Source organism: Siniperca chuatsi, linkage group LG17 (assembly GCF_020085105.1).
Source record: "Siniperca chuatsi isolate FFG_IHB_CAS linkage group LG17, ASM2008510v1, whole genome shotgun sequence".
NCBI classification, from domain to species: Eukaryota; Metazoa; Chordata; class Actinopteri; order Centrarchiformes; family Sinipercidae; genus Siniperca; species Siniperca chuatsi.
In genome coordinates this window covers 17,390,529-17,414,307 of record NC_058058.1, presented here as the reverse complement: position 1 = coordinate 17,414,307, position 23,779 = coordinate 17,390,529, and the positions used below count along the sequence as shown (strand labels likewise).

The following is a 23,779-nucleotide window of genomic DNA, read 5'->3' as shown; positions in this document are numbered from 1 at the left end:
ACAACCAGCGCGCATGTAAACTGATGCGTGTGAAAAAGAAGAAATCTGACTTTTTCCCTCGGTACAGTCTGGGAACACTAGTGCTCTCTGAGTGTGTGCACTGCAGCCTGTACCTGCTTAAGCTCCTTTTATTAACATCTTTGAGGTATAATTTCAGAGTGTACTATACATCTGTCACAAAAGAATGATCATTATTGGAGAGTTTGATAATATTCTAGCAGCGTCTGCGGCGATGGTATTGGCTTTGTTTAAACAGTGGATCCACGGTCGCAGCAATGTGCTTTTGTGCCCCCTTCCACCTACTTGCCATCAGCAGCGCCCTGCTCTTTAGAACTACCTGCTTAGTTAATAAAACAATTATTTCTTATGCCTTTGAAACGACAGCTGATTTGATTTGCCACTGAGGAGAACTGTATTCTCACTTTTATTCCCTCTCCATATTTCTCTTAGTTCCTCTGTTGCTCTATCTCCAACACACACATCTATTCTTTTCTGGAAGCATATTGATGCCGTCATACCAGTATGTATTTTTGAGTTTTTACTGAAACCAAGTATTAATCTGAGTCTTTTGTGTTGACTGTTTTGGCCTCTTAATTTTCATGGACGGTTGAAGAGAAGAATAACATTTCTTGCAGACTACATTCAAAAGACTTTAAAGCCAGTAATCTAAACATGCTTTTCAACCTTTTATTGAGTATCTCTGGCACTCACCAATTTTAAGAATATTTCCCTTTTCCTGGTATTATTTTGATAACCAATACTTTTGTCAGTGCGCAGCTCTTCTTCTCAGTCTGTTTCATCTATACAGTATTTTTTCTGCATATAAGTACATATAAGGATGCACATAAGCACCCACATGCAAACCTGAAACACTCCGAGTCCAAACAAACACCTCTAAATTTCATCAGTACCATAATTAATTACAGCAAACAGAAAAATGTAATCATTGCACCCCTCCTCCTTCTCCATACTCCCCCCTTGAAAATAAATAGGTTTAATAGATGAATGCTCGGGGACGGCTCATTAGCACTGACCCCTCCTGTAATTATCAGAGCCATTTGTGAAATTCATAATGGACTTGTGGCAACTGTGAACCAGGGCCTAAATAAAGGCTAGACTGCGTGGTCCTGTTCCCCACAGCAGGATTCTCCCATGGGGGCTCTCTGTGGGTTCACACAATAGCGATGTTTATGTTTATTTATTTCTTATTGATGATGCTTGTGGGCATTTGTGTTACTACGGAGAGACAGGAGATAAAATAGTATTTATCAGAACACTGACAAACTTGGAAAGAGAGGAAGTGGTATAAAGACAAAACTAATCTGTTGTGTTTACTTTCAACCCTTGTATTCCAACTTGTATTCCAGTGTTGATGCAGACAAATCAAGTTCTCCATTAAAATTTTTTTCCACCTTGGCTTCTCTTGACTTTCACTCTAAACTGCATATTGTATTACATTTATATTGAATGGAATTATATTTCCATAACTGGCTCCCAACTCCCTCCTCGCTGGTCTACTTGTTTAAAATGGCACACTAAAATATAAAACTTCATATTTAATCTTTTTTTTTTCCTGTTGGTGTGAAGTTGGCCCTCTCTATACCAGCTGCCAGCTCAGACCGGGAACACACACTGAGCTTTTTAAAATGTTTTATTTTCTTACTGTCACACTCGATGAGTTTATGACATTACATATGGAATAACAGACTACTGGATAAAAGGCCGCTTGAATTACGTGTAGCGCAGATTGATAGGTTGTCTTAAGTGTGCTGGTTTGCCACTGTGTGGCAGTAATTATAATGGAGTTTGTAGTTTAATGCAGTATTGAAATAGCTTGTTTTTTAATTTAATATTTAATTTTATTAGCGTAAGTCTTTATTACTACTTCTAGTCTGTATTATTTGACTAAATGAATATCAAAGACTCAGTGTCTCACATGTGTAGCTGATTAAGTATTTATACAGGGAACCTGAAACATGTATACCACATTAATAAATCAGCTTAAATGACAGCATACTAGTCTTTTACAGTCCTACCTATCCTCTTTTTTCTACCCTTCTCTCCTCTCTCAGGTTGATCTCCTTTCAGGAGTTTGTAGCGTTCGAGTCAGTGCTGTGTGCCCCAGACTCCCTCTTTATGGTTGCTTTCCTGCTGTTTGATAAAGCAGGCAATGGAGTGACCACTTTTGGTAAGTAACTCTGCCTCTGATTTATGGGGTTAGATAAAATAGTACTGTAGTCAAGTTTGCAGAGATGTACCTAGCGTCTTACTGAACCATTAGCATGTGTACGGTAGGTGCTGTAATGCACTTTACAAGAGACCTGGAATTATTATTATTATTATACTGTACTCATCCTTGAGTACAAGTACAAATCCCAGAAACTCATGATCACTTATGTTACATTTTCAAATATTGGTATTATGGTATTTATTATATCTGTTCCTCCACTCTTCAAGGAGCATTGTTACTTTTCCCATACATATACTGTAGATCGTAGAAAAGGTTTCAGTCGTAGTCATCTGGACACTGTTTTCAGAATCAAGGCGTTTGGCTCCCATCCGAAGTCATTCTCAATTGTGGAAATGGTCTGAGAACTCAGAAATTCTGATTTCTGAATTCTGATAATTTCTGAGTTCTCAGACCATTTCCACAATTGAGAATGACTTTCGGATGGGAGCCGAAACGTCTTGATTCTGAAAACAGTGTCCAGATGACTACGACTGAAACCTTTTCTACAATGGAACACTCCTGGACAAATGAGGGACTACACTGTCCTATATACTGTAGGCTTATCACTTTTTCAGGGATAATCAGGGAAACCAAATTGCGGAGATAGGCATATTCTTACTTTATAAAAAGGAAGTTGTGAAGATTTATAAGATGAATAACTCGAATGTTATTATGTAACTTGCAATAAAAGTTTAAGTCTTAACACTGCCTTTGTTTGCATTTGACATTTAACAAAGACTTATTCAGCCAATCCTGACAGAGCACTGAGAATGTTCCTCTTAAATGCACAACTGAAGAAGTTTTCATACAAACTCCTCTTTTATTTATGTGAGAGTTTGACCTATGCTTATCTATTCTGTTATGGTTGCACCCACAAACAAAAATACTGTTCGTGGTCCTGTATCTTGTCTGTAAAGAAGATAAGGTTAGGTTTGGAGGTGGAGAGGGCTGGTGGCAACTAAAGGATGGAGATGAAGATGGAGGAGGGTGTGGGTAGCTCTGTGTGTGTGTGTGTGTGTGTCTGTGTGTGTGTGTGTGCATGTATGTGCATGTATGATTGGCACCATTACTCTGATGCCTGGAAACTCCGAGGTGAAAAGGGAAGACATTTGTACTCGTTGCTTATTTCACATTTGCCTAATTGATTTAAACAAGTCTAATGCCAGCCTTCTGTAGGTGTGCGAGGCGTTAGCACATTAGGCTTGATTTGCAATGCAGTGCACACATCCCGCTCAAAAACAGGGAAGAGTAAGTGAATTTCATTTTAATTGTTGCTGTTGACAGGGTGCAAGATCATTGCGGGTGATTATATATGCACATATGTAAATTTTCATATTTAAAAGGATCAATTAGAGTGACGTTGTCTTGGTGGCAATTAAAAGGTCTGCTGTTTTTCTGCGTTTCCCAAAGGTTAATGAATATCCCAATGCCTGTGAGTTATGAGACTCACATACAAGTGGAAAATTGCATGAAAAACATAACGCACATCATGCCATGCACAAACACAGACTACAGTGTCTGCCACTTGCAACGGGTAACATTTCACCAAAAGCAAATAACTTGTGACTTAGATTATAGACTTGTCAAAGTTGCTTTATTGTGATACATTACAGAATTCTCCCTTTTTCTCCTCTGCTCCCTTTTTTCTCTTTGCCGTTCATTAGATTAAAGAGCCTCACCAAGGCACAAAAAAAAGAACTCCCTTCTTTATTACCTATTTAAAAACATTAATAGCTGCAGCTTACATTGCATTAAAGGCCCGTTTGTTTTCCCATGCAATAAACGTCTGTACTCTGATTTCTTTTTATTTCATTTTTCTATAAAGCCATTTTTATTTGATAATAACCTGAGTAATTTCTGTTAAGTACAGAGCAAGCACAGTGCTCTGAATTTCTAGCACTTAAAAAATAAATGCATAATTTGGTGGAATGTCGAGTTCATAAAAATTGCAACATAACACGGCATATGAAATGCAGTTGTGCCTCAGCCAGAAAGACAAAAAAAGAAAGAACTAAAGAGGGCTGAGTGTTGACAGGTCTATAAAAGCTGATAATATAAACGGCAGGCTCTGGAGCGGCCTCTCCTTTAAAGAGTTAAAGGCTGTATATTTATTGCCTCATTAAAGTGTAAAAAAAAAACAATGCACAAGCTGTCTTCTTTCAGAAGGTAAGGCTGAGCTGAAGTAAATATCACCTTTCTCTCTCTCTGTCCTTTTCCCTCCCTTTCTATCTTTATAAAAAAATTGTTTCTTTCCTCCTTTCCTTTCTCCACTCGTTCAGCGCGGCTTGTTTGGTAATAAGAAACAGGTTGCTCTATTGGTTTGTTTTTGTTTCTTTAGTAAGGCTGTAATTTAGGCCTCATGTTCAGTGTCTCTCCACTCTGCTGGCTGTAGAGGCTTAGAGGGTTCAGGCAGAGGAACATGAGTGAGAAGAAAAGGCTTTCCTTCTGAATACAGAGCCTACACAGCTCAAACAAGTTCTGCCATGTGTCATTCAAGACTGATTTAGAGTTGAGGAACTTAAGTCTCAATCAGAGCAGAATTGTGTTCTAGAGATTGACGTTGACATTTTGTCACAAACAGTCACACATTTCCCCCCCCCAAATCAAATAATTACTAATGTTAACCACAAGATAGAAAACACATGCTATTTGTTAAGACCTGACTCACAAGACTTTGTACCAACAGATTTTAGGTCTTTATTAGAGCAAACTAAAAACTTAAGACGGAAGAAGTATTTGCTAATGGTTTGTTATGAAGACATGAACATACAGGAAGGAGAATATGGAGAGGATTTTAATGGTGGTGAAGGCCTTACACATGGTTAATGTATGGTCATTAGCCTTAAAAGTGGGGTCTAATTTGTAAAACCTAAACAGAACTGTTATTCTATAATTGTAAAGGATTTGAAGAAAAACTGTTTTGCTTTAACCTCATTGCTTACCAATTTTTGTTTAGATTGTGTATATTTGACATATGTCAACATAGGAAATCAGTGGTGGAATATAACTAAGTACATTTACTCAAGTACTGTACTTAAGTGCAATTTTGAGATACTTGTACTTTATGTGAGTATATTGTACTTTTTACTCCTAATTTATTTGACAGCTATGGTTGCTTATAAAATATGACACATTGTTACAGTTTAAAATACCTAAGACTATATAATGTGGTTAAAATGAGCTCCAGCTTGACAAGCTACAACAGTAAAATGCTTCTTACACACATATGTACAGATGCGTAAGTAACAATAATCCAATTATATAATAAATAACAATCACATGGGCTGTTTGTCTGCATAATAAATACTTTTACTATTGGTACTTTAAGTACATTTTGCTAATGATACTTCTACTTACGTTAAGATGTTGAATGCAGGACTTTTACTTGTAATGGGTGTATTTTTACACTGTTGTGTTGATTCTTTTACTAAGTAAAATACTTCCTCCACCACTACAGGCAATGCTGGTACCCTTCCGTATTGAGTTGTTGCATCTTGTTATTAGGCTGTCAAGAGCAACTTGTCATCATTCAGTCATAATTAAAGCAGCTTGTCTTTTTTTTTTTGTCTCCGCTACAGAGGATGTGAAGCAGGTCTTCAGCCAGACCACCATCCACCAGCACATCCCCTTCAGCTGGGACTGTGAATTCATACGGCTGCACTTTGGCACACAGAGGGACAAGCAGCTCAGCTACGGAGAGTTCACCCAGTTTCTTCTGGTAGGTTTCATGTTCATCAACTGCTCTCCTCGTCTCTCACTTGCCATTTTTTCCCCCGCTCTCTTTGTTTTTCCTTTTTGTCTTTCTACATTTGTGTCTTTGGCCATTTTATTTTTATTATCCAGTGACCATCAACGATAGTCAATAAACCTTTATCAACTGTACACGTTGTCTTATCCTCACATATTATTTACAGGCTGTTCATACAATCCTGTCATGTAACTGAATGTGTGCGCATACAGACACACGCAGGTTTTCGCTGTTCCATTTCCTCTCAAACACAGCCCTCCATATTGACCAGATTAGTCATTAATGAAACACTGAGGTTATATATTTGGGACATATTCTGCATTTGTTTTCCATTAGCTGACGTACACTTAGCATTACTCCACTCCACCTACTCTGAAACAGGTAGAGACGCAGTTCTACCTTCATAAATAGTATAGCTGGAATATTCCTAGTGTATTTGTGGTGTGTGAGCCATTTTCCAATATGATGTCTAGACTTAAATCAGGCCTAAGCAGGGAGAGGTGGTGGAGGAGTTGGGAGAGAGGGCCTGAGCTGTGCCAAGTTTGCATCCACACTCACCATGTATCTGAATGAGCTTTTATATTACACTTAACTTAGACCAGATGGCTTACACACAGTGGGCAGCAGCGCGTGGATATTGGGACATTGTTATATGTGCGTATGTCCTTGTGTGTGTGTGTGTGCGTGTGTTTGAACATATGTGTCTATACACGTGTGGTTCTGTGTGTGTGTTTATCTTACTTATCTGCTTTACTGTATGTGTGAACAGTGGCATGCAAGCTTTGTGCATCTGTGTTTATGTCTGTGTTTGTGTATTTGTGTGTGCTTGTTTTTGTCCGTGTGCGTGTGTGCTTGCGTGTGCACGCGCACATGAGAGCAAGTCTGTGGCGTTGTGGCCACTGGACGCTGTACTTTTGCATTGACAGAGTGCCCAGCTCTCTCCCAGTTAGTCACTCAGTGGTTTCCAGCTCCTCACAGCAGCAGGCCAGCAGCCTGCCGCACTCATTGCTCAATATGAAATGCACATTTCCTGCTTATGCTCTCTGTATTTGATCATTTCTCAAAGCTTTTGATTCATGCCTAAAAAAATGACAGAAGAAAATAAATTTCACATTATTGTAAGATGCCTCTCTGTGTAGGTAAGGGTTGTAAGGGATGTTCAGCAGAGAATTTATTTAAAGTGTTGTAAATCATACTAATATTCATATTCATCTATAGAACATTATAAATATTTTAACTTGAGAAGTCTAATGCTATCGTGGGTTGTATTAAAGTGTGTCACATTAAGACATATTAATATCACTGTGATGGTGTATTACTTAATGCAATTATAGTACTTAGGTACAAGTAAAATTGAGGTAGTGGCAGTTCACTCCTCTCATAGTGTGTTATCAGCTGCTCCAGTGATTGATGATAGGGCAATTAGGATAGGCACAACAACATTTCCTGAATCAGAATTTAAACCTGTGCAATTACTACATACTTTGTGATTGCACTACTACCCAACGCTGTTATGATACCTTTATTAACAGACAAAGCATTTGTAAATGTCAACCCGAAAAATAACGTACAAAAAAAAAGTACACTATGCAGCTATAAAAGTTCTCAGGGAGTTGTGAAAACCAACACACACTCACACACACCATATTCTGAATATTTTTCAGTTACTTTTATAATTCCCTACCACCCAGCTCCCCCCAAGAATGTTCCCATCCTTTATTTCCTCCTCTTCCTGCCATACATGCATGTGTTTATTGTGTTTTTCTGCCATTGTAACCATGCCACTGCCAGATGCTCACAAGATGGGATTATCGGGGAAAACGTTTGCGCCGCATATTTCTCACAAGGGCTCTCTCTGGCCAATTACTGTCTTGATGGAAGCCAGAGATTCTCACCAATTACATGCATTTTTCCCGTCTCACGCGTGGACGCCGGCCAAGGCTCAGCTCGCACCGTCAGTGTGGTGTTGTCTCTGGCAATGGTATTACCGATGTCCAGAGAAGTGGCACATAGTAGCCCATATTATAAATCCTGGCAAGTAGAGGGCTTTAATTACATGGAGGGGACACACCACATGTCCCACTTCTTTCCTAAGCACTCAAAAAAGTGAATTGTTGGCATTGCTCAGATTTTAAAAGTCCCAATTATATGTTTGACTCTCCCAAGAATCAGTGGGCAGCCCTTAACATCACTGTGTAGAGGGCTCACTGGCATACATGTAAATGGGCAGTTGTGCTTATGCTTCTCCTTGTAATAGCTTTGGAAAAAGAGAGAAACAATCCTGCTCCACTAATATCTATAGTTTTAAGTTTTGAAGAGAGGGGGGAAAAGAATCACAGCCATTGAAGACAAACAGAGGTGGCTTGTCATGTGTTTTTATTCTCGTCCAAGGACAATTAAGGCCACAGAGAATGCCTCGGCGGTCTCTTGTTGGCTGTCTTAAGCCCCTAGCTTTATGTCTCCTGCCTCCCTCACTCCCCTCCCAAATAAAAACCATGTCCCTGCACCACTCATACAGTTGCAACAAGTTAAGGTTTTAAGAGGCTGAGACTATAAACTGCTCCATCCTCTGGACCACAGTTGTTGTTTTGTTGCTCTGTGTGGTTGGTGTGTGGCTTTTCAGACTTTTGACTCGTCCAGAGAAACAGATGGACACAAACACACAGATAAATGCTTACCGTTATTTTCACACAGTCATGCATGCAAAACATTATCTTCTTCACTTTCCTGTTTTGTTTTGACTTTGAATATTCATCTCTCATCCTCCCTTCCCTCTTCCCAGTTTATTTCACACCAAAGTGTTTTGACCTACTCACAACCAACCGGAGAAGTGAGTCACGACACTCAGGATGCTGACACCAAAATATCTCACCTTATTTACTTTGGGAGTGTTTACGTGTGTCAATCTCTCTTCGTTTCCTTGCCTTCCTTTCACTTATACACTCTCCGGAGCCCCTGCTGTGCTCATAGGTGATACTGACACATGTCTGCTACATTTGCTGTTTTTGCAAATCTGGCTCCTTTGTTGCAATGTCTATTCTTACTCCCCTCCGGTCTCCACTCAGCTTTGTGTAAATGTCACTCTTCCCCAGTCGTTTCTCTTGGGCGCTGCAAATTTAGAGTTCGATCAGTTATGCTGTCAGTGAAATATCACTCAAATTCAACACAACAATAAGTCATAGCCTCATAGGGTTTTGTGTTGTGGTAATACCACTTTTTTGAGTTCCATTTATAACAATAACATCTGAATCAATCAATCGAATAATGCCATGCATGTTCAAGATTCAATCAGTCCCCCTTCAGCACTTTTTGTCCGAGATGTGTGGCTTGAAAAATAATGTCCATTCTTCTTGGACACATTGATAATCATTTATGTTGAACTGAATTACTAACTTACTTATTGTACTAAAACTACTAGCTAGTTCTTACTTTAAGCGTCATTCAGAAACATTTTACCTGACATGGTTCTGCATTTCCACTAAATTTTGACATATTTTCATTCTTTCTACCTGTTCCTATAATATATTATATTTATGGGATTATATCTATAATGAATTAACTTAATATTTAAGTTGAATGGGACCTTTTTAAATAGAGAAATATTTCATAGTCTGGTGCTACATGCATGTAGGGCTGCAAGTAATGATTATTTTCATTATCAATTAATCTGCTAATTATTTTCTCAATTAATTGATTAATTGTTTAGTCTACAAAATATCAGAAAATAGTGAAAAATGCTCATTGCGATTTCTCATCATGCAAGTTGAAATTACTTGTTTTATCCAACAAACAGTCCAAAACCAAAAGATATTCAGTTTACTATCACAGAACCAAAAAAATGCAACAAATCTTCACTTTGGAGAAGCTGGAGACAGTGAATTAAGTCTTTTTTTTTTTTTTTTTTTTTTTGATTAATCAATTATCAAAACTGTTGCAGATTCATTTTCTGCTTTTCAGCTCTACATGTATGTGGGAAATTACAAAAGAGAAATCAGAAAACCTCTTGCATGGATGCTTCAGTTGAGTAAACATTGATATGTACTTAAATGTAAGTAAGCTTGAATTGGTCATTTAGGCTGTTGGTATTTTGTCACCATATGTCAGAATGAACATGAATAAAAATACATCAGACTCATGATTTTTTGCCTCAGCTTTTTTGACCTAAAGACCATGATACACTGCAAGTGAGTCAACAGCCAAACCAGCTAGTTTTAGCTTGCTGTCCTCAAGCTTATGGCCCTATTTCACAATGACTCTTTCTCTTGTTCTGATATCCCTTGTTGTAAGACAGAGGAAGCATCGGTGGCAGCGGCTTGTTTACAGCCTCTCTCTGTAGACTTGTGGTTGCAGGTACCGATAATGGCTGCTAATTTCAAAGGCCTTGTGGGATCTGTCCCCACCACAGCCTGCTGTTGTCCCGGTGGACCTTTGTGTGTATGTGTGTGCAAGAAGAGAGACAAAGTGAGCAGTTGGGTGATTAGCCGTCTTGCCTGTATGTGCACGTCTGTGTGTGTGTGTATGTGTATGTTTGTATGTTTCTCCCTCAAGTGGGTTTAATGGGGATTTGGGGAGGGTGTGAAAAGCCCAAGCGACGCCTCGCAGTAGGCAAGCCGCTTTTGGGAGAAGAGACGAGAGTGAAGTCTGGCCAAACGCTGGAGAGGGGGAGACGGCACCAGGGGGCCCATCAAAGCAAATGCTGTGTTTTTATGCATGCGTGTTTATATGAGTGAGTTTATGTGGATTTTAATTTATGAAGGCAACTTACAGAGGTGTATGACCCACATATGTGTACAATCATATGCATTTACTGTATGATCTAACACCTAAACTTCCCTTCTTTCTTTTCTCCACTCCCTTCCACAGGAGATGCAGCTGGAACATGCGCGACAGGCTTTTATCCAGCGGGACCAAGCCCACAGTGGCTCCATCTCAGCCCTGGACTTCAGGGACATCATGGTCACCATCCGACCGCACATGCTCACACCCTTCGTGGAGGAATGCCTCGTGGCGGTGGGTTTTTGTGCGGTTCTCTCTTCCATTTGTTTTACTGTCGTCCACCAGAGCCAAAGTCAGGCTGGTTGAAAATAGTGAGATCGGTCAGCACTGGGCACTACACCTGGGAGTTATGATACTTTGTCATTACATTTTAAGAAAATATTGTACAAATTGGGTGTTCTTTATTCAGCAGCAGCTAAATGATAAACTAGGTCACTGCAAGACTACAATTTAATTTCACATCTTAGCTGCAATGTTTATCATGGTACAGGTGAATGTACATCCGTATTCATCATGTGTTAGCAATGTTGTGATATAGTAGTAAGTATCTATATATCTAACAAAATCTTTGTTAGATCAAATGTAAGATGAGTCACGCTTTGGAATTTCAGAAACAAACACAATGTTGCATAAGGACTGCCTCTACATATGTACTTTATAAGCATATTTATTTTTGCTACTGATTCAGTTGCTAATGCCAGCTAGGAAGGCTAGCAACCTAACATTACTCTGTTCTCCATAAAAGAGTTAAAGGCAAGACTGTTTTCTTCCATTTCACTACTTGTCTTTTCTCTTCCCTGTGTTGGCTTCTTTCTCTCACACCCCCACAGCCTTGGCTTTCTCTTTCGCTCCAGCTGTCCATCTCTCGTTTCTTCTTCCTCTTTACTTTTTCTGTCACCTCTTATCCGTCCGCTCTCTTCTTCCCTCCCTTAATTTTTTTCTCCCTCTCTTAGGCGCCCCTCTTCCCCCCCCTCGTGTCTCTGTCTCTCTCCCAACATGTCATTAAGTCTAACCTCTCTGGCAGTGTCAAAGCCAAGCAGGCCAGCTGAATGGGAAGATAGAGACAGAGATAGATGGAGACTGGAGCTTTACAGTCCATCATCTTTGCCTGTGTGTTTGTGTGTTAGCTGCTGTGCGTGTGTACTCCTATTTGTTTTGAACTCTGAGATGTTTGTCTTTTTTGTGTCTTGTCTTTTCTTTATGTGTGTCAGTGTTTTTGTTGCACGTGTGCGCATTTTGTGTCTGTGTCCATGTCTTGCCCCATTTTATAAACACCTTGTAGACTCTGTCATTTTCTCCACTGTGTTTACCTCACCAACCAGACATCTTGGTGTGCTGTTAGTAAACTCTCTCTCTCACACACACACGTGCACACACACACATACGCACACACATCCAAAACCCCATAAACACCGCAGACACATTAAAGGCGGTATAATGCCAGAACAGAAAATGTGAAACAGCAACCTTTGATTCACTCACCAAACATGGCAAATGATCAGCGCTGCACTCTTTTCACCCAAATATTGTTCTCCTCTCCCCCTCTGTGAAAGGCTCTGTGTTGGATATGGTGGGAAGATCCATGCCTATAGGCTCTTAGATATGAACAGATGTAAAATTGTCTCTCTGTTAGGGCAGTTTCACCCAAGCCAGAGCTTCCGCCCCATGTTGCAAACATAGTGAGTTGCAAGCAACCTTCCTGAATGTGTCTGTAAAGCAAACAGTGCCATCTAGTGAAAGGAAGCTCTAGATTTTCTATTGCCTCAACCCTCAACACTGTTAAGAAGTGCAAAGCCTTAAGGCTCATCTGATACTCTGGCCTAAGCTACCCAAAACAGGCAACACCATTTATGAAAGGTACTCGAACACACATTTCTAAACAGACAGCAGTTAAAACTGCTCCTCTAAGAGTTTGAGAGCCTGATTTGATGAAGATGGGATGCTGCTTCACATAAAAAGAGTTTGTGTGCAGTCTGGAATGTCATCAAGAGCCCAGCGTCTATTTTTAATCTGTTACCTGTTTTTCTATTTTCTGTTCTTTTACCACTTCCTCCACCTCATAAAGAAAGTTAATTAAACTCACTTAGAGTGTTTGTTGTGTGATGGAAAAAGTAGCGGTAGAAACAGGTTTACTTCTCCCTGTGGAGTGATGGTAAAGAGGAACGTTGATGATTAACCGCTGGTGTTTGTCAAGATTTCCTCTTGACGTGTGATGGTTTAGTATGTTTCATTATACCTAGATGCATCTCTCAAGCATTTTATCCTGTTTGGAGTGTAGTGTGCATTGTGGGTTATTGTAAGATTTTATTACATGTTATGTTATGTCTTCATCCTTGCCCAGGTTGCTGGTGGCAGCACATCTCACCAGGTCAGCTTCTCATTCTTCAACGGCTTCAACTCGCTTCTCAACAACATGGAGCTGATCAGAAAGATCTACAGCACCCTGGCTGGCCACCGCCGAGATGTCGAAGTCACCAAAGGTACCAAGGGAGAAAGAGAAAAAAAACCCAACACAAACTCTTACACAAGCTTATATTAACACAGGCAGCCAAAACGCACAGATGCATGTTTATGAGTATATATGCTTTCATATGCAGTGATGTTCTCTACATGAATGCAGTGCAAGACGACAGACAGCATACAGGACGGGCTCACAAAACAAATGTGAGCATGCACTGTATGTGGTCAGGTACTGTATCATACACACTGGCACAGCCCTGCACTACAGGCAGTATTAAATGTGTTTTCCAGATAACGTATTTACATCTGTGTGTGTTGACGGCAGGGTGGAAACTTGTTTTTGTTTGGTTTTTTTCCTTCCCGGTGGCATTTAAATGGTCATGCTGGATCCGACCCAGCACACGTACAACATACCCACAATCCCGGATGGAGCCTGTCTTGTCTATTAGACATCCTGGCACTGCTCTGAGGACCACTTTATTTGTCCTGGGATGTTTGATTGATAATGAGATTTTTAATTCTTCAAAAAACAGACAAAAATAAGGAATACTTGATTTGTTGACAGTTTTAAGGCTGAGGTGTGTTAGTCTCACCCTGTAGATCAAGCGCACGTTAGATAATTAAAACCATTTTATTAGTTTTTTCTTAACTCCATCTAAATAACTGTAGAGCAAAGATGTAAAGCTACACGGTGTTGAAAATTATATTTATTATATAAAGTATTTTTATCTATTGATCCAACAGCCTTTGTCTTTTTCAGACATTTTCTCTACTGTCTCCCATGGTTAGTTATTTTCAATCCTTATCTGTCTCACATGCTCGCCCCACTTGCTGTCTCTCATTACTTTCCTCAGCACTTGGCAAGAAGCCTAGTTGTCTTTCTCTTTCTTTTTACCTTTCTCTGTCTCTTTCTTTCTGACTCCCTCTCTCCAGCTCTGTTCGTCTTTAAGAAACCATTCTGACCTCTCTCCACATGGCCCAGGGCCACTAGTGTAGCCTTATGATGCTATCTGAAGCCTTATCAGGGGTGTGGACCATAGCCGACCCAGACCATGAGCCCACACGCTCCCCAGGCTGTTCCCACCATGGGTACACCGAGCCTGGCTCGACCCGTGGTGGCCCATAGCCAGCCAGACCTCCACAGCCACCACCCATCTACCCTCCACTCCCTGAGTCATTAAGGCCTCCTCAGGGAATGCAAGTGCTCGGCTTCACGTACTATTGGCTGGCCGACAAACACATACTGTACACACACCCGCAAGTATCAAGCGTGTGCGTATTTGGTAACACACTATTTCAAACATTTCTTACATACGCACAAGCATTCAGATACATTAACAGCCAAGCATGCGCACATGCGTAATAATCCTGATTGATTCCGTATGTGCAACAAGGCCACTGTTTTGCCTTGGGGACGCCATTACAGTGCTTAACGCCTACACAAAAGGGAGTGCACACATGTGTGTGAGTGTTTGTGTGCATATGAGCACAGGAGACCTTTACAGAATACAGCTTTTATTGAGCCAGCAGTGTACACCACAAGGCAAATCATGACTGTGCATGTTGAACAGGTTAAAATCAGGTGTGTGTTGATAAAGTATTTGTTAACACATAATACTGTAAACGCATCTTTACTACATAGTGCCAGAACTGATGATACGTGAGCCACTTCTGAAGGTCCTTGGGCTTGACACCAGTGATTGTTCTAAAATGTAAATTGCAGTGATCAGGTATTTGCCAGTAGGGTTGCCTGACCAAATCACAATCTCAGGTTGTTTTTTATATCATTGAATTTTAGCCATGCTGGCAGTATGGCTCTAAGGATGGTAATGTCACTCGGCCAGTAAATATTGGATGGATTGCCATGAACTTTTGTACAGACATTCTAGGTCCCCTGAGGATGAAGCCTACTGACTTTGGTGATCCCCTGACTCTTTGTTTAGCGCCACCATGAGTTTGATATTTGTGGTTTTGAGTCAAATGTCTCAACAAGTATTGGATGGATTGCCGTAAAATTTTGTGAAACATTCATGTGTCCCTCAGGATAAATTTGAACAACTTTGGTGATCCCCTGACTTTATGTCTACTGCCCTCATTAGATTCAAATTTTTATTTGTCCAATACTTTGGTTTATGTCCAAATACCTGCAAAACAAATGACATTCCCATCAGCATCAGCTGTACTTTGTCTTTGGTGCTAATTAGCAAATGTTAGCATGCTAACATGCTAACTAAGATGGTAAAAATGATAAACATTATATCTGCTAAGCAGCAGCATGTTAGCATTGTCACTGTGAGAATGTTAGCATGCTGACATTACCATTTAGCTCAAAGCACCGCTGTGCCTAAGTATAGCCTCACAGATCTGCTAGCATTGCTGTAGACTCTTGTTGAAGTGTTTTTTAAAAACTTGCTCTTATGTAATAGCATTTTATTGTTTGTTTTTGATGTCCCTTTTATGTTTCACTCATATGTTTATTGTCTTGCCTTGCTTTCACTATTTCTTCTTTTAACCTATTTGTAATGCGCTTTGTAATTGTTTTCAAAAGAGCTGTATAAAGAACAATTGTTATTGTAATACTCTGAACAGACCTCTATTAGTCACTCATTAACAACAGAGCACCAATTGCATTAACAAAGGATGGTAGGACGAGTTTAATTTGAATAACTCTATAATATCTAGCTATTTAAATGCTCTTAGCCTAAGTGTCAGTCCAGAAATGTCAGTAGTTATGTCCACACAGACACTGTGCCTTTTACAGAGGACAGTGGATATATGTATGTTCCGCTGGCTGCTGCACAAGCTTACTATCAAGGAACTGTGTGTGGACAAGGCTGTTATGTGGGACTCTGCTTATCATTTTAATACTCTATGGGCTAGATCACTTCACAGAGAGGCAGGTAATTATAAAATCTGTATAGAGGTCAGTCAGGTGTGTGTGTGTGTGTGTGTGTGTGTGTGTGTGTGTGTGTGTGTGCGTGTAGTGGTGACTGCAGGCTACAGGTAGACAGGTTATCAGCATTGTGATCTATGATCTCCCCAGACAGAACTCTGTCTATGTGTGTGTAAGTGTCTATATGTGTGCGTGTGCATCAGTGTGTGTGTGAGGTTGTTCTTGTGTAAGTATGCTCTCTCACATGCTTATGAGCATTACCTGCATGTACCCATGGATATGTGTGTGTGTGTGTGTGTGTGTGTGTGTGTGTGTGTGTGTGTGTGTGTGTGTGTGTGTGTGTGAGTGAGAGAGAGAGAGTGAGGGAGAAAGAGAGCATGCCTCAGGGGTAAGCTGAGCCTCGACAGGGTGAATGGCTCCAGTGTAGGACGACTTTGTCACAACCCCAGCCTGCTGCTCTTTGAATAAAGCAGGTCAAACAATACTGACTCCTCCACTGTAAGCCAGCCTACAGTCAACCTGTTCTTTATTCCTTCAACAATAGACCAGGTCTTAAGTTACGGCATACTAAAGCTGCCTCAGAAGAACTCTTGAAGTCCATAACTCTCTGTGGCCATATTTTCTATTATATTTTCTTATGATGAATTCAGCATACTTTGACACTTCTCACTTATAAGTTACAACCAAGTCACAGAAGGTAACTGGTGTGAAAGACAGAGCTGTAGGGGAAATCACCATAAAACAGTCTAACATTTAAAACAGATACTGGCAATAGGTTCTGCGTGTCAGGGACAACTTTATCAATCTTATTTTCTCAATAATTTATGTATGTATTCCCCTACATTGACAGGAGCAAAAAAGCAAAACATAATGAAATGCAACTTTTTTTTATCTAATCTGTATGTAGATGAAAAATGCCCACCATAGATTGAAAGTAGCAAGTCTGTCTTTTTCTGAGTTGTCAAAAGTCCTTCCTGGAAACACAGGAAATCACCAACTGATGTAGACGTATTTGAGGCAGGTTATGGAAAAATGGATATGGAATGCACAAACAATGTATTGAACTATAAATTGTTGTGCTTATTGCACAACATAACATCAGTAAATGTGCAAATGCACACTTTATCATATTATGTTGGTGCATTGTATTTAGCATAATATCAACTGATGATACTGAGTCTGTGATACAGTATCATAAACAGTTAATAAAAGAATAAAAGAGATGTCAGTCACAGTTGTCAGTCACAGGAAACAGCTCTTGTTTGTGATAACAGATTGTGGCTTTAGGTGATTCATTCAGCTCTGTACTACATATTTCGACTTATTTTCATGTAGTAATGGCAGTGTGTAATATATCACACAGTAATGAAAATATATCATGACAAAGTGAACTTACCAACTACAGATAGGTATTAAAAGGAGTTTGTGGTGCTTTTCAGACAAGTTGTAGTTTATGTACTGTGACAATGGCATTAAAACATTTTTGTTTACTCCAGGCCATATTTGCTTTGCTGCTTTATACTAAAGCCCTGACAAACTAAAGTGAAGATGAATGGGGGTGCCCCGGTAGCTCACCTGGTAGCTCATCTGGTAGAGTGCGTACCATTAAGTCCTTACTGCAGCGGCCTGGGTTCGATTCTGACCCGGGCCCCTTTGCTACATGTCATCCCCTCTCTCTCCCACCTTTCCTGTCCCTCTCTGCAGCTGTCACTATCTAATAAAGGCACAAATGCCCAAAAAATTATCTTTTAAAAAAAATATGGATGAATTAATTGTGAATTAATCCTTTGCCTTGGAAAACATAAATAAAATACTTATAAGATACAGCAATCCCTTGAAGTTAAACTACAAAAATATGGAATTATAGAATCACTATTTATTGAGCCTTGGATTTAGGAGGAGCAAAGCATGCTCTGTCCTGGTTGTGAAACACCCTTGCATGGAAACTGCTGCCACAAAATGGGGTGCCAGGGCTGTTGATCCATCCAGTCCTTGTATAACTGCACTGAGAGCTTTGTCTGCATTCTCTACAGTAGGTCAAACATGCTCTCAGGACAACAGCCTTGGTGGATCCCAAAGCCCACTGTCACCTATTCTGTTTGTAATTTTCATGAACAGAATCTCTAAGCACAGCCAAGGAGTTCAGAGTATTCAGTTTGGTGAGATCTCAATTGTATTGCTCTGCTAATGATATAGTTCTGTTGGCTCCATCAGGGCATGCCCTTCAGCACTGGGGCAGTTTGCAGCCAGCTGTGCAGCTGTTAGGAATATTGTCAGCACCTTCAAGTTTTAGGCAGTAAAAAGGACAGATGCCCGCTTTGAGTTAAGAGAGAGTTGCTGCCTTGAGTTAAGGAGTTGGAGAAATGAAGTTGCAAGTGAGGGTATGTATAATGGAGCATGAGATGGACAGCCAGATTGGTGCCCCGTCCTTGTACTCCCATGGTGACATGGGAACTGAGCCTGAAAGCGAGTTACCTGTCAGTCTGTGTTCCTGTACCAGTGGACATGAGTTTTGAGTTGGTATCTGAGAGCTCAGACATTCGCATTGAAAAGAGGCTGTTTTAGGTTGTTAGGCATCTGATCATGATGCTCCCTGTGTGTCTCACTGTGGAGGTCTCCACACCGAGAACACACTGGAGGAATTATGCATTTCCCATCTGGCCTGGGAATACCTTGGGATCCCCCAGGTCGAGCTAGAAGATGTGGCTGAAGAGAAAAACGTCCCGACTGTCGAAACATCTGCTGGAGTTTGCCTCCACTATGACTTGGACACAGATAGGCAGTGGAAAATAGATGAATTAGGAATTGAGATTATGTTATGGCAATGCTTATATGTTATTGTGTTTCCCCGTTTTTGAATCTATGTGCATATCTGTAAATGTTGGATTGTATCGTAAAGTGTGGTCTTTCTTTGTAGAGGAGTTCATTGTGGCAGCTCAGAGGTTTGGCCAGGTGACACCCATGGAGGTCGACATCCTCTTTCAGCTGGCTGACCTGTCAGAGGCCCGTGGGTAAGACGGACACAAACACACACACAGGCAAAAAACATCTCTAAAGCTTCAATAAAGAGAAAAAAAGCATACACAAAAATCATGCTAGCTTTGATTTAATACCTTAATTGTGATAATGTGACAGTGTTTTTTGGGGTATACCTTGCTCTTATTATATTTAATCTAGTCTAGGGGTGTATAATATGATCTCCGAGGAAATAATCATTAGTAATGTGGATATGATGGCCATGCAGGTATAGGCATTCATTGTATATTTCACTGAGAACAGGCAAATAAGAAGAAAATTGTAGCTGTGTTACTGCGGTAATGGTGAAATAGCATCTCACAACTGAATTATACCTAAGACATTTAATTTTTTCCTCAGTCAGTCAGGGAGTTGTGCAAAGCATGTCTATCCCACACTTGCCCCCCAAAGCGCACCTTTAGCCCCAGGGTCCATAGCTCACAGAGAGGAGCGCTTTCTTCCTTCTCAAACTTCTCTGCAAAGGATCAAAAGAATCAGACATGACTACATCAGTGCCAGAGAATCCTCTTTCAGTCCAAAACCATTCCAAACTCCCATTTATCTTTAAAAAAAAAGGGGGGGGGCAATTCCAGTCTCTATGATCCATGGCACACAACAACTGTATGTGTCTCACATTCCCCCACTTCCTTTGCGTCTGCCTCGCGGCCCGACCAGTGCACTCATAATTTCTAACCCCGGTCTGAGACACCACCTGATTATTATTTCTGGGCAATGGGATACTTTAATAGCTCTCTCCACCCCCTTGATTGGAGATGCAGGGGATAATAGCCCCAATATTCAGAGGAGAGGGGTGAGGGGTGAGGGGGGGATTTGGCGTTCCCCGTTCCCTCAGCCTGGGAAATCTGGGGCTGTCATAGAGATGCAATGGAAAAGCTCATTTTTTTACATCCAAAGGTTAAATATCTTTGTTATACTTGGATGAAGGGTTAAAGGAGTGGGATTTGTCATTTCTTACAGATCGGTTGTCTTACTCAATAATGCCAAGCACAGGTCTGGATTTTTGAATGCCACAATATTTTCTCATGGAATGATGGCAAAGTATCTGTAAACTTTGAGTAACTTCAGACTGACAGATAGTGCTTCCAAAGGTCATGGACTTGGTGATGCATTGATGAAATATTATAATCCTCTGAGAGTTTTTACAACAGTTGACAGTTACTTGAAACCTCTCACTATCTCCATTCTCAATCTTCATCAGACGTGTTGGTTTAGTGGACATTGAGAATATCGCTCCGCTGGAGGAAGGCGCCCTGCCCTACAACTTGGCTGAGGTCCAGAGACAGGTACAGAATATGAAGACTTGTTGATGTGTTTGGTTTCCTCTTCCACACTGGCAGCTCTTTTTCGCCTCAGTACTTTCTCTAGGGTTAGATGTCACCATGCAGATGTCTAAGATTTATAATATAATTAAGGATAATGATATCTCCTGTTCAAAAGAAATGAATCCTCTAAACCAAAGCATCTGTTTGATGTGTGATTTTGGCATGAATTACACAATTAATTCATTAAGACATTGTTTTGTAGACTTACGTATAAGTGAGAGAAAAAAAAAAATACAGGAGCCACAGATCCAAACAAGTTTTGTCAGACATAAAGTGGAAACTTTGCCCCCTAAATGCCATTTGGCCAGTACTCGTCAGCCCTGCTCATTTTAAAAAGTTCATACCAAGGTTCAGACCAAGTTGTGTCCAAGTAACTTCCCATCACAGACTTAAACTTAAAGAGACTTTCTTGAGAGAAAACACCACTAGACCTCTCCCTGACATGTGGTTGATGTCTTAAAAAAACATACACACAAAACTCACAAATCCGGGGAAATAAAGACAAACAGAGCCATCCTCAAGACCTGATGAACCTCAAACTTGCTTTAAGTTGCAAATAATAGATGTGAATAGACTTTGCAGCAGCTAACAAGAGCAATTTGTAATGAAGACGAGGAAGAGGAAGAAGGACGTATGGACAGCCAGACAGATGAGCAGAGGACTGTTTTCCTTCCCGGGCTTTTTGGTCAGAGTTGTGTTGCCTGGTGGGTTCCAGCGCTACAGTGAAGGCTTGGCCAGGCCATATTGGAGCAGGCAGGGGCCAAAGGGGAGAAAGCAAAGGGGCCCAGCACTACACAGACGCCAGTCCCACCACAATGAGCCACTTTAGGCCCTTGTGGTTTGGCCTCAGGGGCTGGCCGCCAGCTAGCTGGAGCTCTCTCTCATCTTTTGCTAGCTCTCTCCATTTCCTTTTTTGATCTACTTCTCTCTCTCCCTCTCTCTCTCTCTCTCCCTCTCCCTCTCTCTTATTTCTCTACATGTTTGTCGGTTTGCCTTTTCCCTCTTTATATCCTGTTAACTTGTTCCCTCTTTCTCCCTCAAACATCCTGACAGTTAGTATTGCCAAGTTTCACCAGTCCTCCGGCAGACAGAGCTGAGGAGGATGGTAGAAGTGGCGAAGGGCGTGTTTTAAAGGAGACATTTGGGCAGGAAGAGAGCTCTGGGGATGAATTGTAGATGGGGGTGGGAGTTCACTCTGACAGGTGGACCTGTTCTAGATACTCCCACCCCCCTCACACACACACACACACACCCACACACACACACACACACACACAGACGCGCACATACACATACATACTTACAACACTCCACCCCCCCTCTCCACAGGGTCGAGAGGCCAGGGCTGGGCAGACCAGACAAGGCAACAGGTACCTCAGGTGAAGGGGGGAGTGTGGCTAATGTTACTGTGTGGCTAATCCTGGCTACTAACACTCTTTTGCTCTTTGCGTGGTGATGATCACAAGGGTCTATTTGGAAGGTCTATTTGATGAAATATGTGTATTTGAAAGAAGTCATAAATTAAATGTAAAGGGAAACTGTTTTCTTGTATGTTACAGCTACACTATACATTTGATACTATATATCAGAAAGAATCTGCCATTTATGTATTTTTGTAATTAGAAATGTTTAGAAATATTTAAGTGTAGTGTAATTACATCTGAAATAAACTATACAAAAAAATTGTATATTATATTTGAAAATGTTAAATAATTTCTTCCAGCAAACAGACAGGACACAACACTTACACAAAAAGTTGATCAGATTGCCTTATTAGCTCAGTGCAATGAAACAGCAGTAGATATTAGTTAACAGTTAATAGTTTAGCAATGTTTTATGCAACATTCTGTTGTTAATTATAAAACCAAGAAAGCTTAATATCTGTTGGATTTCTAACCCTAACTCAAGATACATAACACATCTCCCGCAGTAGACGGGTAGGCCCATTGAAATTTCATTATCAGTAGCTTCTACTTTCAAATTTGACACTCTGAACTACTAATGTGTCACCTGATCACTCATGCAGAGCTTAGTGTTGCGTTCACCAGTTATTTTATCTAGTGCTGAAATGATTAGTCTATCAGCAAAAAAAATAACTCAACAAGTTTGATAATTAATTATTCATTTAAGGGATTTTTCAAGTAAAATTGTTAACTATTGTGTGGTTATACCTTTCTGTTTCTATATCACTGTAAATTGAGGTGGGCATTTTTTCACCATTTTCTGGCATTAATTGGTAACGAATAAAATCATTAATTGCAGCCCTGATTTTATCTTAATGTTATATTACAGGTATATCATAATCAAATACTGAATGTCTTGACTACATATTCATTTTTCTTAACATTTTTGTGTTCTCGTCAATTAAAAACATTTACTTACTCCTATATTCAAGTAGCTTCCAACTCTTTCTTGTCAGCATAGTTTTATTATATGACTTTTATACTGTATGTCAATGTCCGTCATGAAATTGGGACTTGCTGTCAAACACTTTACAGCAAGTGTGACAAATGATTATAGCCTGTAATTGAGCTTATAGGGTGTTGGAATTAGATGTGTGGCATGCAACATTTTATGAGAAACAGAAAAGTATTAATGTCTGAAACAGTGGCTTGTCTAGAGTCATGTCTCTGTCTAGCTGCTCTATCTAGCTGTTTTAATTCAATGTGTTCCACCTCTGCACTAATGTCTTTATTGTTTCTTTCCCGCTGTATGAGCAGCAGTTGGGCAGTGACGGCTCCCGCCCTGTCCTCGTCCAGGTGGCAGAGTCGGCCTACAGGTTCACCCTTGGCTCAGTGGCAGGGGGTAAGAGTCACGCCCCATTGGCTCCCTGCATACCTTCACCCCACCACCCACCTACCTGCTTGCGTGCCTACCTGCCCCCGCCCTCTGCTGTCCTCATAATAAAAGGGTGAGAGGGAGAAAGGACAATGGCCCCTCTATTGCCCTTTCCCTTGCTTACAAGAGCAACGGTTGCTCCCCTGCTTAAAGAGAAGTGCTCCCTCTCTGTCTTGTTCTCTCTCTCTCTCTCTCTCTCTCTCTCTCTCTCTCTCTCTCTCTCTCCCCTCTTTACCATCCCTCTGTCTCACTCTGTCCTGTCTCACGCCTCTCTGCGTGCCATGGGAAAACCCTCCTGTGTGGATTCTTTTGTACCTGTGTGAGTGATCAGAAGAGGGAGGATGAGGGCGGGGGTGAAGGGTGGTGCCTAGGCCTTGTGTTTGGCTTCAGACTCCCCACTGTTTTTCATTCATCCCTTCTCCTCCTCCTTCTATCCCAAGGGAGACAACTTAATAAGGAGGTATGGGTCTGCCATC

General features: G+C 40.7%; 1 protein-coding gene across 6 annotated transcripts in view; it reads left to right on the top strand.

The window, feature by feature from the left end:
* LOC122863969 (calcium-binding mitochondrial carrier protein Aralar2) overlaps positions 1 to 23,779 on the top strand; it is a 48,733-nt gene that overhangs the window by 5,572 nt on the left and 19,382 nt on the right. For 5 of the 6 annotated variants that reach the window (XM_044170907.1, XM_044170908.1, XM_044170912.1 and 2 more), the window contains 7 exons: positions 2,073 to 2,188; positions 5,809 to 5,948; positions 10,842 to 10,988; positions 13,096 to 13,234; positions 19,025 to 19,118; positions 20,342 to 20,426; positions 23,186 to 23,270. In XM_044170907.1, coding sequence (XP_044026842.1) covers positions 2,073 to 2,188; positions 5,809 to 5,948; positions 10,842 to 10,988; positions 13,096 to 13,234; positions 19,025 to 19,118; positions 20,342 to 20,426; positions 23,186 to 23,270 — 806 coding nt within the window. The remainder of the gene's footprint in view (positions 1 to 2,072; positions 2,189 to 5,808; positions 5,949 to 10,841; positions 10,989 to 13,095; positions 13,235 to 19,024; positions 19,119 to 20,341; positions 20,427 to 23,185; positions 23,271 to 23,779) is intronic. The other variant, XM_044170913.1, reaches the window with a different exon arrangement.